Source organism: Stylophora pistillata, chromosome 4, assembly GCF_964205215.1.
Source record: "Stylophora pistillata chromosome 4, jaStyPist1.2, whole genome shotgun sequence".
Taxonomy (NCBI): Eukaryota; Metazoa; Cnidaria; class Anthozoa; order Scleractinia; family Pocilloporidae; genus Stylophora; species Stylophora pistillata.
In genome coordinates, this window is record NC_142522.1 from 6469909 (window position 1) to 6490000 (window position 20092).

The 20092-nt window shown below is 38.3% G+C and overlaps 2 protein-coding genes across 2 annotated transcripts in view; both read left to right on the plus strand.

Moving 5' to 3' along the window:
* The first annotated feature begins 827 nt into the window (after nt 1–827).
* On the plus strand, nt 828–17553 carry LOC111343654 (stimulated by retinoic acid gene 6 protein-like). Its single transcript, XM_088759187.1, has 19 exons — nt 828–1358; nt 4041–4104; nt 5039–5133; nt 6300–6463; nt 7576–7696; nt 8248–8284; nt 8665–8793; nt 9060–9133; nt 9499–9569; nt 9750–9811; nt 10663–10777; nt 11140–11215; nt 11574–11655; nt 12092–12140; nt 12527–12647; nt 13232–13333; nt 13633–13796; nt 15789–15953; nt 16706–17553. Exons 1-19 carry the CDS (start codon nt 1096–1098, stop codon nt 16957–16959), a joined length of 2208 nt encoding a protein of 735 aa, XP_088615313.1. The 5' UTR covers nt 828–1095; the 3' UTR covers nt 16960–17553.
* A 2116-nt stretch (nt 17554–19669) lies between these two features.
* Nucleotides 19670–20092, plus strand: part of LOC111343653 (chitinase-3-like protein 1) — a 6909-nt gene continuing 6486 nt past the window's right edge. The window contains exon 1 of the mRNA XM_022950838.2: nt 19670–20085. Within this exon, the coding sequence (XP_022806573.2) occupies nt 19726–20085 (360 nt within the window). The 5' untranslated portion in view covers nt 19670–19725. The remainder of the gene's footprint in view (nt 20086–20092) is intronic.

The following is a 20092-nucleotide window of genomic DNA, read 5'->3' on the forward strand; positions in this document are numbered from 1 at the left end:
TGTTCCGGAAACCAGCCACGATACGGGAAAATAGCTCCGAAGATCGTGATCGTGTTTGCGGCCGGATTCACGCGTATTTTGGTCACTTGAGAGTGTTGTAGCTTTCCGTTTTTGAAACACACTACTAATAAAGTTAGAGGAAACTGTGCAGCCTACCTAGAGGTGTAAAACATAGTCTACTAGGCAGATGAAAAAATGATTCTGGTCTAAGCGAGGTGGCCATGTTTGTTTGTTTGTGTTTTTTTTTTTTTTTTTTTTTTTTTTCAACTTTTAAAAGTCACCGGTAAATTAGAACCTAGTCTGCGCGCGCCAAAGAAACTATATCCAGCCTCCTTAAATTATTTTCCTTATGACCATATCAGAATGTGCGGAAAGATCTTAGCTCAAGAACTGTTAAAAATCATTTTCTTAAAGGAGTGGGTTTCTAGCTAGCGTCACAAGTGATCGCAGTTATCCTACCAACGGAATCGATCGGAATGTCATCACTTTTGGACAACCATATGAAGAGGCTATGACCTGCGAGTCGTTGTGGTTATAGTTTTTATTCTTCTTTACTTGAGCCTAAGAAAATAAAGCTAGCTGATAAAATCCCTCTAAAATTAAATTAGCCTGTGTACAATCGCCCCATCCCCTCCAAAACATCGGGAAGGGGGCCCCTTCCAGAATTTTTTGAGGGGATGGGGCGGCTGTACACAGGCTAAAATTGAATCAGACATTTCACCAAAATTTAATCTGAAGTTGCGTGATACCCGTAGCTCTTCAGGGATCTTCAAATTCCTGTTTCAAAAAGTTAGAAATAATCGTTAAAGTCGTATAATTTTTATCTCGATAGATAGAGTTTGGAAGGCAGGCCTTAATTTCTTTCGCCTTTGACTCAATTTGGCTAATGACAAATGTTTGTGTCGAGACTTTAAGCCTATGACATAACGCGATATTTCTGCCAATCAAATAGTTCGATCTATCTCGCTCCACGCAAGCTAAGCTAACTCAACGAACCTTGTCAAAGCGCATAACATGCTTTGTTAACTTCGCTGATTTCATTCACCGGTTTTCAAACTTTCATCAACTGATTGACACGGGCTGGATGTATTCAAAATGGCCGGCATTTCTGCAGACGTTCTCGGACAGATAATTTTGTCGTGTTACCTGTCTTTTCCACAAATGTTCTCCGGAAACTACACGCTAGCAGAGGTTCTTTACGTACTTCGCCATAATTCGACCACGTTGTGGTACATCGCCAATGCGACTGGCTTTAATAAAGATGTGGTAAAGCAGACTGTTGACCTGTATTTGTGGGTAGATGAGCATATACTTCAAGCCACTGAAGCCCCATCCACGAGTGACACGACCTCAAACGGGTAAGTGTCACGCCGGGTTGTTAGACGATACTTGCTCGATTAGCTTTAAGTACGAATATTTATGTTTCTTTCTGGGGAGCCACTCGGTCAGATTTTTTACGAATAATTGCTTTCCTTAACTGTGCATTGAAATTTTCGATGATCCAAACTAAGTCACAGTGAATTAGTAGCGTAATATGTCCCTGACCCGCCAAAGATTCACGCGAGCCTTGAGAATCGTGACTAAAACTTTCCTCGATAACATCTCGTCTATGGTGAATTTTAAACAAGTCAATTATGCTGCTAGATCTCGCCAAGTTATTATCTTCTTGAAATGACATTTCCTTTAGTGTCATTGGTATTGCTCAACAGGAAAATTAGTTGTCAAACTTAAAGCGTAGCGGCTTATTTTGACGATCGAAGTAATATTTTCGAGTGGTTGTAAACACATTAGCGTGCGCTAATATTCTATGTTCTGTGAAGCGTGACTGAGTGGCAACGCGAGCGTTCTCTTCCTTTCACGAGTATTCATCCTCTTGTAGCGACGAAAATCGATTTGTTGGCGTTATTTTGTGTCAAAACTGTTTTAATTTAAACTGTCGCTTTTAAGCCTCCATGTTCAGTTTACATTTTGACATTGTAAAGATATGCAATCTGTAGATGCATCTAGCTTAAGTTAGAATATTTTCTCTGCCAGACATGAACTGAAATAATTACATGCAGCGTCGTCAAACCAAACGAAGTCGATCGATGACGAGAATATACTTCCTTTCCTCGACGTGTATTTCGAAACTGAACATTCAGTTAAAAATACACAGGGGTCGACAACATATTTATTTCCTTGATCGATTGAAAATGCTCGGTAGCTGTTTGCTACAACACATGTACATGTGTACATTCTTTAAACAGAAACACAAGCTCATTGAATGTTATCCTTCAAAATGCATAATCAAATGGTAGAAACCTTTTCAGCTTTCTGACAGCTGTTACGTTGAATGACCTTATCCTCAAAAATGTCTGAAAATACGGTTATGATATAAAAATGACCTGGTTGAATCACAGCTGATTCTCCTGGAGGGGCGATTCTTGCAACTCAAAATTAAACGCTATTCCATAGTACAGCAGTGGCCTGCCCCTGCAAAATTAAGATAAAGATCTTTACCTTACATGCAATGCCACCCTCGTCTTCAACACCGTACTACTGAAATTTTCCATGGTCACGACTCGAGCTCCATGCATTTAATTATGAAAACTAACTCAATCAGTTGTGCGTCTGACACGAGCAAGCGGTAAATGATTTATATCAACGGTTCTGTTCAATTTATTTGCAAAGACTTGAATAGATATCAATCCATCTCTCGTCGGGGTCAGTTGTTATAAAATGCAAATAGTTAGACATGGTTCAAATGGGAGGGAGACATTTCACCATAATGATGCCAACAATATCGGAATGCGCCATTAACTAGGACTTCAATGGCTTTTTCGGTTTATTCGACGTGTATCATCTGTTATCGGAAGAATGAAACGCAAAACCAAATCAAATTCATACAATATTGTGGCAGATAACTGAGAGAAATAAAAAATGATCAATTTGTTTGTTTTAGCTTCCATTTGGTTTCCATGTTGATGTATGACGTTGTATCCCAGTCATGCACATTTTGGCTAACCCTGAGGGTCTCTCTATTGTGGGCGGAAATCGATTCAGAAAAAGCGATACTACATTAAAAAAAAAATTAAATCAATAAAAACAATTTGAATGAAACCCTTATTTGTTTTCGTTTTATCACTTAAGGGCTTTCTCACCCAAGTTTATTGAATGTGTATAGTTTTGCAGTCATAATTAGATTTACAAGGAGTCTGATAAACTTAGTAGCCACACATGTTCAACGAAAGTTTTCAGATTAAGCAAGAAAAAAAGAAAAACCGACAACAGACACCCATTGCTTGCGAAGTGGATCGTTTCGCGTGGCTCTGCCGCTTTTTAATCATCGAACGCCCGATGAGCACCTACGAGAGAGGCTAGCACTCCCGGACTATTGCAAATTTATTTCGTACCAAATTGACATATATAGTGTATTAGAAGAGGTTGATCGCTCACTATTTAAGAAGATCTCCAGTATGCCTGGTCACCCTCTGTACCCTTCTCTCCTTAAAACGAAAGAAAGCTCAGCGCGCCTCCGAGTTCCTAGTGGTCAACTCCTCAGGGTTAATACCCAGCGTTTTAAAAATAGTTTTTTTAAATAGGCTCTTTTTCAAATATAGAGTAGCTATCTAATGTAATGTCTTATATTATGTAATGTTGGTAGCCTTGTAATTATTTTTATGTAAATTTTCTTGTTTTAGCATGTATTTTTGCTTAAAAACAATAAAGACCTATTATTATTATTATTATCATTATCATTACTATTATTATTATTATCATTACTATTATTATTATTATTATTATTATTATTATTATTATTATTATCTGAGCTACTTTGCACCCACCCCTCCCATAACCTAAAAACAGTCAACTGATGACAAGTTGGGGTTACAGTTCGGTTTGGAGAAGAGTAGGTGTGCAGTTGCTCAGATGCTAACATAGATCCAAATTCTGACGGGGTTTGCCTCGGTAAGCCAGTAAACTCCAAAATATCATTTTATGTTTTTTATGTTCTTTGATTCAGTAATGTCAGACGAAATTATTGACTTTTATTTTTATAGTACCGAAATCTGCGTACCTGCGGTGACTGGTGGGGACTTGACGTATCTTTCCGTTTTCTTTGCGGTACGTTGCTTCATATTTTTCTTCTGTATAGAGAAATAAAGTCAAAGTTGTAATTTTATTCTGTGTAGAATAATAATCAGTCCAGCGCTCAATGGATAGAGCGCTGGACTGATGTGCGGGAGGTCGAGGGTTCAAGATAATTTGAATATATCAACAAAGTTGAAATGGTAAACTGGCCACCGTTACGATTATAAAAGCTGACGTATCGAGCGTTAGCCCTTCGTCGGAGCGAGTAGAGGAATTGTGGGTTGTGTGTGCCTTTAAAGGCAGAAAATGGAGCTACGTTATTGGTGGGAACATGGCAACGAGAAAAACACGAGTTTTCCGGTTCAAGTCCCGGCCGGACCAACACTCAAGGTCTTAAAATAATTGAGAAGAATATGCTACCTTTCTATAATATCAAGTAATGGTTAGATATTCAAGTCTTCTCGGATAGGGACGAATAAATGGAGGTCCCGTCTCCTACAGGGTTAGGGGTAGGAGACGTTAATTTCCCACGCACGAGATTACTGTGTGATGGATGCCCTCCCCTGGGGTGGGATGGGTGGGATTTATCGGGTGGACTACTCGCATGGTTCGCATACGTTCCGTTCTAGTCCTACCCTACTGCGGTAATGCAGTGAAAATGGTTAGAATAGAACAGAATAGAACAATAAAGTCAAAGTTGTGTTAATAGGAAGTCCTGACAAAGGCTGCTAAATAGTCCAAAGTAGTGCGTTGCTGCATAAGATTACTGTGAACGATTTAAACTGCTGCTCAGTTTATTTGAGGTTCTTTTGTAATATAAGATGGGAAAGCAGACGCCTATTTCGTCAGCCTTATTGTGCTGTTATGATAAAATAATCGAGTACATCGAAGTAAAAACAAAGAAGAACAATACAGGTTTTCAAGTTTAAGTGAATTTTTTTAAAGTTATTTTTATTTTCTTTTATAGCTATTTATCTTAATAGTTCTGTCATTCCTTAACACACGCAAAAGGAAGTTAAAAATGTGCGGGGGCAAAACTATTGGTCGTCCAGGGTTGTGCATGTAAGTAGATATGTTTTTTTCTTATAAGTTACCTTTTGGTTTTTTGTTTTACTTTACATTTTATGTCCATTCAATAACAAGTCTACATGAGTGAACTTGTTATTGAATGGACATAAAATGTATATATTTGCAGCATACTAGCTAATAACAATGCAGTTATGCGCTACTTAGAATAGACTGCACTTTTTATAATATTGTACCCTACTTACCTGGCACTATGAGCGGAGGAAACTTAACACTGCTTACAGAGAGTATTTGCGTCAATATACCTGGGTACTTAATATAACACGCACCGCTTCATATGACCGATGCTTATGATTTAAGTGCCTACGATACAATATTCCGTTCTTAGAACACATTACTTACAATACTAATAGCACTTGCTGTGTCTTGAAAACTAACAACAAACAAAAAAAGATAAGAGCTAATAATACTAATAATTATATAGCAAATATATTATTAAGTACTTTTGAAAGAAATTCGAGGCTGGTAGGACGTGGCGTTTCGTCTCGGCCAAGAGACTCGTTGTAAATTTGCAGTAAACTCGTCGAGCATTGCGCTTAAAGTCCCGTTCGGAAAGAGGTTCGCGTTCTTCGCGAACGGGACTTTGAGCGTGATGCTGGACGAGTTTGCTCGAAATTTACTAAAAGTAACTGATGAATCTCTTACCCGAGACGAAACTTCGCGTCATACCAGTCACAAAATACTGCCAAAACGCTCTCTAAGATTCCTCTCTCAGACATACGAGAGTAGCTTCCGCGGAGAGTTATGCGTTATCAGTAGATAGGGGTAGGTCTGTTTCATGGTTTTGTGTACGATTTTGGTTTTGTTTTAATCACTTGAACAAGTTCGGATCAACGTCAAGTGTCCGAGTAACTATGTACCCACCCCTCCCCTAAAATAAGACTGACACTAACCTGTTATCAGTTGACAGTTTTTGGGTTAGGGAGGGGTAGGTGCGCACTTGCTCAGATAGTGATAATGATGATCCCCAAGGTCTATCAATTCGTTGTGACGTAGCCAATATCGAGCAACTATTTTGTTCGTTTAACGAACTTTAGAGGCTTTTGTTAGGAGTTGACTATTAGTGGAGGTTCGACTGTATGAACTGGTCATTTTACCAGAGTGATGCTGACCTTAAAACGGTTTCTTTTTGTCTTTTTTAGTCCGGTGAACTTGGTGGACAGTTACGAAAATAGACTTGGATTTGCTTGTGCGTTCGGTGCTACGACATCGAAATGCTTGGACATCCTGTTTTATGGGGACTATACTGAGATATTCCCCAGGGGAGCAATCGCAGCCTTTGAAAAAATGCCCTCGTACACGTCAAGTAAGCAACTCTGGAAAATTGCGCTTTTTATGCTTGAGCGAAAAAAGAACTCTAAATCGAACGCACTAAAACTGCAGAAGTATGTTAGGAAAAATTGTTAAGTAACAAATGTAATCATATAAGGGGAAAAATTACTGAATTGTGATTGTTCAAGACAGAGGGTATTTTTTCTTAATTTTTGTAATTGCCCCGGGCAAAATTACTTGAAAATGATTGGCTGAAAATCGCTTAGCAACGGCTGCCAAGGTAAAGAAATTTCTGTTTGTTTTGTAACAATGGCGTCCCGTTTTGCGCGAGATCAGCAAGAAAACATTTTGCCCCCTTATATTATAAACAAGTAATAACATGATTTCTCGTAAAATTAAGGATTAATATCACTTGTGTTTTCGGAAGTTGCAGAAAATTCCCTCGTCGCTGCGCGACTCGGGCAATTTCAGCAACTTCTGAAAACGCGCGTGATATTAATCCTTAATTTTACTCGGCCCCATGCGAATACTTATACAAATGAATCCTATTCAAATGTATGGATTTCATCCATTCAATTAAGTAGGGTTTTATCCTCTACGCGTACGACTCAAGTAGCTACTAGTTTCCAGTTAGCTTGAAAGCTAAGTTAGTTATTTAGAGCCGTGCTGCGCTGATATCAGAAGGTAATCATGGGTTGTAACCCTAAATTTTTATGAGCCTTTCTTTTACTACAACTCTAGTTCTGGCTGTAGCTGCGATGATCTCTATTTTTTTTTTTTCGTTTTGTTTTGTTTTTAGTGATTTAGCAAAAATAATTAAACAGCTAAAGAAAAGAGGAGAAAGAAAGTGGCAGCCAGTTTGTGGTTACTTTTTGGTTTGTCATTTCATCCTCAAATAATTTGGTTTCCTTTTGTGTTTTACCTGCGCCGTGCGACCTTTAAACCCAAGGCTACCTATTTGACTAATTTAAACTGTTCATAGCGAGTTTTATTTTAGAGAAATTATCAAATGCCTTAAATGATACATTCAGACTGATTTCAGTCGTGTTTACCTGGGTGCTTGTTCTATCTAATGTTCCTCCGTATATATCTGTTCTGATTAATTTTTCGTTGTAAATTTGTTTTCTCTACGATAATTTCCCGCAGTTGTATGGAAGATAATGGCCATGTTGGTTATTGGTATCGCTTATTACCCTCTATTTGCCTGTATGTCCTCTAAATGGAAGATTACTGGCTACGTCTTCGGTTTCCTATACTCCACTATGTGGTAAGCTTTCTGTATTTACCCTAATTTTTTGACCTCCTTACAACGTCAGTCTAAATCACATATCAGCGTCACAAGAATAACAGAAATGATGACCGACTAAACAAGCTCTTGAGCTCCTCAGGAAATGCACAGAGAACAGTATGGAGAATACGCATGCTCAATATAGGGTGTAAAGCGTTAGGCCTCAGCTTTCCTTTAACCTGATTGCACCTTGTAACTTAGAAACGCTCGCTATTCAAAGTCGTCTCAGTTTTAAGTGATGTCGAAATGATATTATGGCCTTAATTCGTAGCCAAGTACGCAGTAAATGTATTGACGTGCAAATGTGTTGAAGGGAACATTGGTGCAATTATTCGCAGGAACCGTCTCCTAAGGATTAGTTGAGGTTCCAGTAAATAAGAAGTAACCTTGCTTCTCATCGTCGACCAAACTTCAACTAACAGTCTTCAAATGTTTCAAAGGGGAAGTTTTGGTAACCTTTTTCCAGAGTGTGCCAAGATGATCAGTACTTACTTTGTTTTTTTTTTTTATTTTATCTTTTTATTTTTCAGGATTATCTTTGTATTGTTGAAGCCCATTCAGTGTCCGGTATGTAAACCTTGACAGGCGGAAAGGGCGGTTTTCGGTTGAGTGTCGCACAACTAAAACGACAAATCTGAGCAAAGAAATTTCACAATGAGCCATTGAAAAATTAATGACAAATAACCCAACTGCATTAAGCCCAATAACTTTTATTCAATTTTTATTGCATTCTCTTTCGACGCTCCACTGATCGAAAACCATTCTCTTTATATTTTTGGCACTTTTGCGCGTGTCGAATACTTCTGCTTATTCGCCTTTTATTTCCTAAGCTATATTTACAATAGAAAAGTTTTTTCCTCCTTTTTTATGACATTTGTTAGAGAAATCTTGCTCAGCTCAGGGTGATATTATTCTCTGACAGTAGTATTTCCTTTGTTGTCCTTTAGGAGTTTGCTGGACTTTTATTTGCTGTTGAGCTACCCACGTTTTTGTGTTTGATCTACCTTTCGGTGAAGTACTTAGTGTTATTGGTTAGAGGAATATATAGGAGATGCCGTCCGGATGCTTCTGAAAAAGTAAAAAGATACATCAGCTTTATGAGCACCTGATACAAATTACACAAACGCACACGTACACGTATATTTTGGCGTGTGCGTACACGCAAGCACACACGAACACCAACACATATATATGCATAAAAAAGCAACAGCAAAAAGGAAACAAGTAAGAAAACCTGGCATGTCTTTTTTTTTAGATAATTGTTTGTTGGTGTTTTTTTTTTTTTTTTCGTTTTCGTTTTTGTTATTTTTTTTGTCTAATTCTTTTTGTATTCATTTTTTAGGACGACGAAAATGAGTGGATGACGTTTTACAAATACAAATACGTCGTCAAACTTTTAGAGCCAGTACCAAAGGAGTAAGTGGAATTATTCTTTAGTGTTAACACTCCTTTCGCTGGAGCACGTCACGTTCAAAAATGAGTTTTGAGGGTAGCTTGAATACTTAGAGTTCCACGAAGTAAATATCGAGGGTTATGGTGGAAGTGCAGGCGAAAGCAAGGTAGAGCTTACCTGATATGAACTGAAATTAGAGGTTATTATTAAGATAGTTTGTCTAACTCGAGCCCACCTAAAGCACTTAAGGTGTTTTTTTTTCTTTATTTCAGATCATAGGGATAAAAGCGGGGATATTTTGAACCTCAAATAATTTATCTAACTCGAGCCAACCTAAAGCGCTGAAAAGTTTTTTTTTTTTTTTTTTTTTTTTTTTTTTTAATTTCAGATTCAGAGACAAAAGCGGGGAAACTTCTTTAAAAGGAAAGCTGAAAAGAAAGCTTTACAAGTGGAGACCAGGTATGCATATAACCAACCTTACGGAAACAACAACAATTACGACAAGAAAAACAACAACAAACCCAGGCCAACGAGCAGGCTCTCATCGCTGCAACGCAGTTTTGAACCCGCTCATAGCTTAACTTATTTTTTTTGTTGCTTCTTGAATTTTTGAAATATTTTATTCTCTTTTTTTTTTAGATTTCAAGTACTCGACGCGAGTCGTTTGCATATACGTGGTCGGCTTTATCGGGATATATATGGTAAGTTTATGGAGGAAAACATGTGGAAAAAAGAAGTAACTTTTTCCCTTTTTATTTAACCTCAATTCGAATATTTCCTTGTAATTGCTGGGTAAAGACGACGAGAATAAGATCAATTCATGCTGTCTTGGTGTCTGTACTAAGGCTCAAACACTGTTTTGCTATTTTGTAACACGTCCTAATTTTCTCGTAATGTACTTTATTGAATGCGGAGCATTGCGTGATTTATGCTTTGTATTTTCTGGACCACAAGCATTCCTCCTGCGCCATTCCTGCAACTCATCAGCCTTAATTAACTTCGAGTGCTGACTTGCGTTGACCTGCGTCACTGCTTGTTAACAGATTTCCGGCCATTGCCAACCATATTGTCGCGTTGTTAGCACAACGCAGTAGTCAAACTCTCTGGATCTTTCTGTGGTCCCTACTTTTCGTGCACCTCGCACCCAGGGCTCCAAACGGCACGCTAACATCAATTTTGTTTTTGTTTCACTGATTTTTGATACTCGCGCGACGGACTTCGCCGACAAGAAGGGACCGCTCGTAGTCTAAGTATTTTCCTGGCGAGAATTATAACAGCCATCTTTGATTTTTAAAGCAGCGGAAGACTGGGACAGAAAGAAATTTGTACCAAGAGGGGCGTGGGGGTGAGCGACGGTTACAAGGGAAGAAGAGAGGGGAGGGATGCTGATGTACAGGGGCAAAAGTAAAGGTATATTTCGGTTGTAGGGATTTACTCTGCGTTGATGGCGACCTGAAAGAAAAATTTCACAAAAATGTTGAGTAATTTTCGTAACATGTGCGCTTAGATTTTAAATTTCAGGCCCGTTTCCATAACTTGTCTCCTTATTCAGATACTTCTTATAGACTGTTGGTCTGCAATGCAACTTCTTCAGTTACGGGACGTGATTGTCGACGGTTATGTGGCTACCGTTGATACAGTCAGAGAATGGCTTATGATTGGAGTAGGTGGGTGTAGTGATCTTCTGCTAAAGGCCAAAACGATGGTGAATGCCGGTAAATAATAATGCGCTTCTCTTTGCCCCAGCATTTGGCTATCAGTTGCTATGCAGGATTAACCACTTTTCTACATGTTTCTTCTCACAGTTTCAAAGTGTAAGAAACGTAAAACGATATTAAGGCACTGGTAGAGCTGTTTCACTCTGACACCTTTGCAAGTTTGGCCTCCTGTATCTCTAATGATATCATCTCTCTCCCTGATTATAGTCACTTGTTTTTTATCATCGCGAGCGATGAGAATCAATTTCTCCGCCGCTTTTACGTCAATTTTTCTCTCTTTCTGATGAGGATTTTTTTTTCTCAATTGTTAGTGTCCATTTTTGTGGCTGCTGGAGTAGCTGGAATTCACAGTATAATACTAGCGGCAAACATGCTGTCATGGTACAGGTGAAACACTGTTCAGTTTGTTGTTCTTACCCTTAAGGCCAAACGTTATTGGTGTTGTTGTAAAGATGTCAATTTGCGCATGAACTCAAAAATTTTTCTTGCGTACTTTGCATACTCAAAGGCTGGAATTGTTCGAGGGCTACAGATGTACTCTCTTCTTCTCCAACTCTGACCTATATTGCCGTTTTATGAGTGTCTCGGTGTGCGATTACTATGTAGACATTTCACGTGCATTTCAATTCCTTGAACGAGATGTGAATGACGACAGCAGAAGTATCGTAAGTTACAACTAACACAATCACTAGTTTAGTCTCTCGTCATGTTGTGCAAAATGTGTTGTTGTTTTTTTTTTTCTCAGAGGGCATTTATTACGTCTTCAACGTGGGGAAAAAGATTTTCTTCCAGCACAATTCTTTAACAAAAACCCCTCTGCCATCACGGTAAAGTATAGTAATTTGTTGTAACGATCTTGTCTAATCTCGTTCTGCCATTCGCGTTTTTTCTCATTTACACTACCGAAATGAAAAATAGAAAATAACACTGCGCATTCATCCATGAATTATCATAACGAAGCACTTGTACTTGAACATTCGTATTATTGTTATTATTTTTTTAATATTATTTCCTTTGACTTAAGCAACATAACTGGCCGTCGTTCTTGAAGGTTGTGTGACTTCTTAAGGGAGAGAAAAAATCAAAAGAGATGCGAAGAGAAAATCAGTGTTGATTATCATGATATTTTGAAACCCTTGTTAAAAACGTAACCGATTGCTACGTGACAAATGAATGTAGGTCGTCGCTTTTTGCTCCAAATTCAGTCTTTAAAACAAAGTTATAAAACTGTACTTACTTTCTTTGTCGTTGTTCTGATTTTAGGTTTCAACATTGAAATACGCAGGCTTCCAGGTGGCTTATTTGTGTTGGGGTAGGCATCCTTTTATCGAAAACTAAACTTCTGTCAGTATATTTTCAGTATTGTTTGCTTAGGAATATCTCACTAAGAGAGATAACTAGATATTTCGAAGCATTACGTATGCATCGGAGAAGCATGCCTCTTTAGTGCCCGGAGTGTGACCTTACTGTGCAAAAATCTGAACTGGTCAGCCCTTGTCACCATGTGAACATGTTCTTGGCGACCAACCGCTGAAATGCGATTACAGCCGTCACTCTCATTGTTTATTCTTATATTCTGCTCGAACAAAAAAAAAAAAGAAACGACAACAACAAGGAAAACAACACCAAAAAAAAAGCTTTACCTTGATGATTGCATAGTGTGGGAAACTCGAGTTTTCGTCTCGTTTCCTTCTCAAGGTGTGACGATCACGACGATAACTGTGGCCCTTATCGTTTTCGTCATTGGACAACAGCTCATCATGCCCACGGTGCGCGGAAACTTCGACTCTTTTCTCTGGTTGAAGCTCCTTAATCTCTGGTAAGCTATGTAATTATCTCACGCAGTCAAAACAATGGGGAGTGGGCGATGGAATAAAACAAAATTCGTTTGCATTTGATTTTATTGCTTTATTTATTTATATATTTAGTTGTGTATTTTTATCCATTGATTGTTGATTTATTTTTATGTGAAGATCGGGAAAAATGAAGAACCCATGCTTATTGGTTGTTATTATATCTATCAGTTGGTTGTGTTTGTGCGTCAATTAAACGGCCCTATTTCATTGTAAGATCCGCTTAATTCAAATGTTTGTTAAACTGACACCCTCCTCTATTTGAACTCAGAGGTATAATAAATACCTTAGGTACCTCCTTTTCTTGGTCCGTACTGTTAGCAACCGAACCTACTTTTTTCTGCTCGATTTATGGCGTATTCTTTTAAAAATGTGCTTTTTGAGATGTAGACATTTAGGTAGCAAGTCATATTGGAAAACATGTCGATTTTTTCTTAGATAGTGGGAAAACAAATGCAGTTTACTTTCATGGTATATACGTATAGACATTTTTTACTCAAAAAGCAAAATGTATATCTTTTGATTAATTTGTTTGAATTTTATGTTTCAGGCCCGCCGTCTTGATTTCCTTGGTGTTCTTCTTCTTCCAGTTGTTGATGGCCAAATACGCCTTTTTAGTGGATAAGGATAGAACACTGGCCCTGGATAACAGGTAAAACCAGTTTCCTTGTACTGAAAACATGGGCATTGAATTTCCTTGGAATCCGTATATTATTCGCGTCATGAATTGCCATTTTATGAAGTACAAAGTTGCCCTTTCACAAAGGAAAGGTAGGATTATAAGGATAAATATGAGCCACTAAGAAGCAAGATTGATGAAAAAGGAAAATGTTACGACGGTTTGCTTTATGAGAATTTTTAAAATGGTTACGAAAAGGAAAGTGGGGATTTATTAGAAGATGCTCAGCGAGTGATGTAGATGTAAATTAACCGTGTGTTTCTTTCACATAGGCGCCTATTCCATATCTGCACCTATTTTTTATTTTTCTTCAATATTTTTCTTGGAGTTGTATCATGTCTCAAGCGCATTTTGATTGGCGCTCTTCTTGGGGTCGTGTTTCTTGCACGAACACAAAAGAGTGTTATATCACGTGATTGGGAACTGAAGGATCCAGGTATGATTGAAAAGTAATTATGTTAATATCAAACGTCAGGCAACAAAATTGAAAATTCAGATGATCAAAGACATTATTTGATGCTTAACCGAATACTACCGCGTCAAGTGAAGTCATCTAATTCACTTGAGACCTGAATTAACCGAAGACTCACCGAACATTTTCGTACATTACACTATACTAGCTAATGTTTTGTTCACAAATATACACCAATCTTTTGGTTTGATTGTGTTCGATAAGCGAAGATAGCGAACCCGATCGTTCTATAAAGATCGATAACCGAAAATTCTGATTAGTGTCACTTGAAAATCTGCGTGTTCCAATGGGTTAAGAAGTCAGATAGCGTTTTGACCATCCGAAATCCGACAAGTCAGATAAAAATTTTGCTGCACACGAATTTTGACCAAATTGTAAAAAAAAAACAATTACAGCGGACTAGTTCTGGATATGCAGATTATTATGCCCCGCGTTGTGGAAAAATTCAGCGCTGAGAGTCGTTGCCAGAAATTTGGGTCAAAATGCCGGACGCACGTGCGTATTGAGAAGTTAATGGCGGCGAAATCGTGTAAGGAAATGTATGGGATTTCCACAAAAATCCAAAATACCACAAATACGAGTGAGATTATTCTTAGCTCCGACTCTAAACATGTTGAGTAGAGATTAAGCTGTACTTCTAACATAAAAATAATTCAAAAGCTGTTTGTCTACTTACTTCCAGCAAAGTCAGCAATGTTCGATATTCGAGGCTAGCCATTACCTCTAGTCTGTTTCAAATATAGCGTAATCCATGGCAAAGGATCGCCGATTTGAGGAGCAACCCTCCAGGGAGTCAACTAGCTCCGACTCGCACTAAATAAAGGGAAGTTTGAAGTAAGCAAATCGTCCACAAAAAGAGACATTTCTTGACAATGTGATACTTCTAAAAGAGCTTGAAAATTGCTATTTTTTTGCTCTGTGGAGTCTGTGATCTGAGACCATCGTTGAGGACGCACCAGAAAGGAAAGTGTTAAAAGAAAAACCCTCCGTGAAACCTTCAAACTGTCGCCATATTTGTATTTCTAATTCAGCAATGTTTGATGGAAAATAAACTGAATCCAGACCCCCTCATACTAAAGTAGAGCCTTGAATAAAAACTTTCTCGCGCGAAAATTAAGAAGCAGATCAGAGAGATCTGTGTTAGTATGTTCGTTGAACTGTGTTTTCAACAGGGAGGAAAAGCCCTTTTCAAGTACGATTTGCCTAGATCTTCCCATTATTTAATGCAAGTGGTTTAAGCTACAATTTCCAAAATGTCTGACATCTGAGACGATTACAAAAAAAGCCAGTTTGAGTGGACATTGAAGCTTAGTACAGAGTGTCCCTTGTATAACATCAGACAGCAAATTGCTATAAGTCACTCTGCCTTAAAAATACCAAGAGATCAGTTCAGAGTTGTTTTTATTTTGCTTTTTCTCCATAAAGAAGGTCCACAAAACTTAAATCGTTCAATATTTTATATAGAAGTTGTCTTGACCGCCATCTTTGTTTTCATCCGACTGCAATCCGCTGACCAATGAATTTGGGAGCAAAATGTCCGATTTCTGGCGATGACACATCGCGAAAGGCAAAAGCATTCTGACCGATGGGCCCTTTTAGGTTGAAATGATAATATTTAATGAATAATACCTCTTATCATGTTGTCTGCTTGAAAAAAGTTTTGAGTACTTAAGTAAAGTATACGTAACCTTTACCAAGCGGTCATTAAGTATCAACATATCTACCTAAAAGGGCCAGGTCTAAAGAGACCGTGATTACCAATTCTCCCCTGTTTGAGAGACAACAAATAATCAGTATGATAAGTTTTGTGTACTTTAGTGCAAGTAACTTTACCAGGCGAAAATAAAGGCACCTGTGCTAGTGAAATGCGACCGCATTGTATGTAGTCTGCTTTGGAAGGGTTTTAATCTATGGAACTGAGAATCATTGACAACTTGCGTGCGTATTTCTTGGCAGGGTTTAATGCGTACGTTGGATATCTTCTTTTGGAACACTCTCATGCTAATCCAGTGCTGGTTACATTTTGTCGACTGCTAACCAAGACGCTTAACGACAGAGCAGCTTTAGAAATGTCAGAGGACTCTGCTAAAACAAACCATGCTTTTCATTCTTCATCCTCAAGTAAGTCTGTTTTCTCATTTAAGTGCCAAACAACACTACTATTCACTTGCATCACTCTTATAGGCAAACAAGGGGCATTACGTTTGTTCTGTTTGTTGCACAAAATGTCTCCACAACGCAAATTATAAGCCTCTGATAGAGGAGTACTGTTTCTGTTCTTGATGCGATCATCATTCGCTCATTCACGGACATCCTCGATCATTCGCGGAAATGACTTCTGAATTGTAAAGTTTCACGACTTATGTTCTTACATCCAATCACTCTCTTCCCTAGTCCTCCTCTTTCTTTCTTTCAGCCCTCCCTCTGTCTCTCTCTCTTTTCTCTATACTTCTTTGGTAGCGCATATTGGGCGGGAAAATCTAACTGCCTGTCTGATTATTCATTAGTATGTCCTGACAACCTCCCAAATTGTCATCCAAATACATCATAACAGCTCTTTACTTTCCTCGTTCGTTGTTTCTTTACTGAAATCAGATCCTTTAAATCACGAAAAGCGTTGATTGTTACATTTCCTAAGTTGTCAATGTCTTGCATAATTCACTTTGAATCTTTTTGAAGTTCTTGCCTTTTCTTGTTTCTTATCAGTAGACAGCTCTACACTGGTTGTATCAATTTTATTAAAATCCAATTCATGGTCAGTTTGCTTCTTGCTATTTTCTGTTCCTATCGTTGATCCTCGTTTCCTTTAAGCTGCTGTGAGTCGGTAGTCAACCGACCAAAAAACTGACGTATTCTTACATTTTTGTCCACAGACAACCAAGTTAGTATCGAGCTTGGTGACAGCTCGAGCAAGAGAATGAACCAAACTGTTCGCAATCGTTGGCAGCTGCTTCTTACGCTGCATAACAACCCATCGCTTAAGGAGCACAGGCGATCGGAACTCTTCGTTCAAAAGTCGCCGCTGACGGCTTTTGGAGTAATGATAAAGAAAGGCATGATGCCGTACAGGGTTCACGAGGAAAAGGAAAGGGAGAATGAGTCTGGTGTCGAAGATATCAAGCTGTGAGTTGCAACAGTAACTCAAATCATAGCTCACAAGATATTTTATTGATGAAAGATGATTTCAGTCCTGGTTATAAACAGAAAATATGCTTATGATTGATCCGCCAATATTCCTTCCGGGAAAGCAGAAATATGCGTATTCGGTATATTCTGTGTCTTCAAAAGAGAAGAACAAATCTTATAAAGTACTTGAATTTTCTTTTTATCTGGTATAGAAAGAAAAAAGGCTCGTGGCAACGGTTGATATATTGAATAAGCTCAAAGAGAATGAGGCATCATGCTCGTTCCATCTGGAAGTTCGTAGTGGATACTAGCACCTTTGCACCTTTCGACGATGGTGGTAGATTTATTAAACTTATGTTGCCGAAAAAATTATGATCTTTAATCATACCGGTATAAATAAACATTGATTTTGCCTATATAGGGATATGAGTCTTTTGTCAATGTATGTTTAGACTCTATGTTCCTTTATATATACATATTATGAGGCCAACTTATGTTTTGCAATATTTATTTCGTCCACGCCGACAAATCTAATGGTACTAACCTTTTGAATGTAAACAATATTATTAAAGAATTGCACATTTCAATTTCTTAATTATGGAATACTTTATTGTGTAGTCAAGGAACCTCACTTAAACACTAAATCAACGTTTATTATTTTTTTTTCCTTTCAAATTGTATTTTCCTATACGGATATAAGCTGTATGCTAATGGTGAAACCTGTGTTAGCGAATCCCATATTAAGAGAGCACCGAGAGAATTTCCAATGTTGTCTTCTTATCTTTACTGCAAAGCGAACCTACATTCAGCAAAGGTGTCTATCAAACGGATGCTTACAGTGGATGCTCGCAATGGAAGCTTACAGTGGAAGTTGTGTTGGTGAATCCCATATTAAGCTGACACTCAGACAGTTTCCAATTTTGTCTTCCTATATATCTTTAATGCGAACGGAGAGAATCACCTGATTATATATTATTAACATTGTAATTGATAACTGCGGAATTTACTTCGGTGACAAACGAGAGTTCCGAGCTGGTTCTTTCAGATACCATTTGTTCTTTAAATTGATAAATATTTTACAGTGTATTTTAAAAGCAAAAGAAAGGCTCTCAGTTTATTGTTAATCGATCTGCTGATGACTATAGGTAACTGCTTTGAAGTATATTGTACGACATTATTCAAATGAAAATTTGAGGCAGATTAAGAATTGTTTCATCTAAGGGCTAACAAGTAAACTCGAGTATTGCATCTGCCTTAGTGTCTTCTTGGAAAGTTCCTCTGTTTGGTGATTGATAAAGGCAATCCACCTCTAAACACAACACAAACAAGCGCGGAAGCATGTCTTCACACCTGTCTTTTTGTTTGAATAGCATCTGTCACAGCTTTCTTTGCACCTCTACACTTGCAAGGCCGTTGTTTGCAGCACCTGAGATACTGATATGACACTTATCCATAGATCTTACGGTAGAAAAAATGCCGTGGGCTGACAAGGTTTTCAGAATGCTATTTCCATTGTTTTTAAAGACTGCAGGAACGTCTTCGATTCACGAGAAGACACACAGGGCTTGCACTGTAAGTATCTCGGAGAGCTCCATACAATTCCTTATAGTAAAGTTATAATGAATTATATGGAGCTTTTTAGCATTAGTCGAAGTGCGGCGGGTGTTGTCACGTATGGTCCTCGCAAGGATCATACGTGACAACACCCGCCACGCCACGACTAACGCTAGAAAAGCTCCATACAATTCCTTATTATAAAATTATAGGGAATTGTATGAAGCTCTTCGGGATACTTACAGTGCAAGCCCTTCGTGTCTTCACATGTTAGAAACTCTACCGCCTTTGTCTAACTTCACTCCGAAAGGTTTTTTTTTTTTTTTTTTTTTTTCGACGACTGGTGTAGGGGAGACGAAAAAAAACTGTACAGTGATGTACAAAGATTTTAACCCCTCCTTTGATATCTGTTCCTTACTTTTAAAAATACCATGTCCACAGGGTATGAAATTTCACTTCAATTCACCTTCAATTAGAAGAAGGAATGTTTAGAAATTACTCTTTGAATTTGTAGCACCACTGTCTTAAAAACTCAGTCACGCCTAATTTACCTAAAGCAAACTATGTATTTTATTTATGCAATGGGAGCTAAAGAGTGCTATTCACGGAACGATCTCATATCAGGAGTTTGCTTGAGGTTTCCATTCATGAGTCTTTCAATTTGGTATGAAGGTGCTAATCACAAGCTCTCTGTAAGGAGTAGGTATGGAATCCAGCCTTGAAAAAAAAATACACTGTGCTACTATACTTTTGCGTTCAGTCATTGTTTACTTTTGAGGTTGAGGACCAGCAATTGTTATCTTTTTTTAAAACTTTGCCTCCAGCTTCTTGAATATGATATCTAAGGTTAGACGTTACTTTACCTAAATTCTGAACTTGACATGTGTCTTTCATGAATTTTTCTTCTCTTTTTTGATCAAATAAAGCTGAAATATTTTAACGCAGATTATACAAACTGCGGCACACCCCGTGTGTCAGACTATAGTCAGTCTGTTGTAAACATCAAACATCCCAACAGAAAACATACTCTTCTGTTCAAATCCGGGTTCCGTATCTGACTAAACACTGAGTTTTCCCAACGTGCAATTGGTGGAGCACCGAGAAACAAAGCTATTTTGTTGGCATCGCTGATTCGAAGGCCAACGCAAATACACCTATAAATACGCTCAGAATTGTTACTAGCCACTGTGCCTCGGAATCTTCACAAAGAATCATGAGAGCTTTGGTACTTTTCCTACTCGTGGCTTTCGCCTCGTGCTTGAGGGCTAAGAACTATGTACGAGTTTGTTATCACACAAACTGGTCTCAGTATCGTCCAGGTGCTGGAAAATTCTGGCCCGAGACCATCGATCCTGAGCTTTGCACTCATCTAGTCTACTCTTTTGCAAAGATCAATCGAAACAATGACAAACTGGCCATGTACGAATGGAACGATGACAAACTATACCCCAGATTCAACGCATTGAAGCAAAAAAATCCCGGTCTCCGAACCCTGTTGGCTGTGGGAGGGTGGAATCATGAAAACGCAAACAGTCCATTTTCAAAAATGGTCAAGACTGCGGGTTCAAGAAAGGTAATTT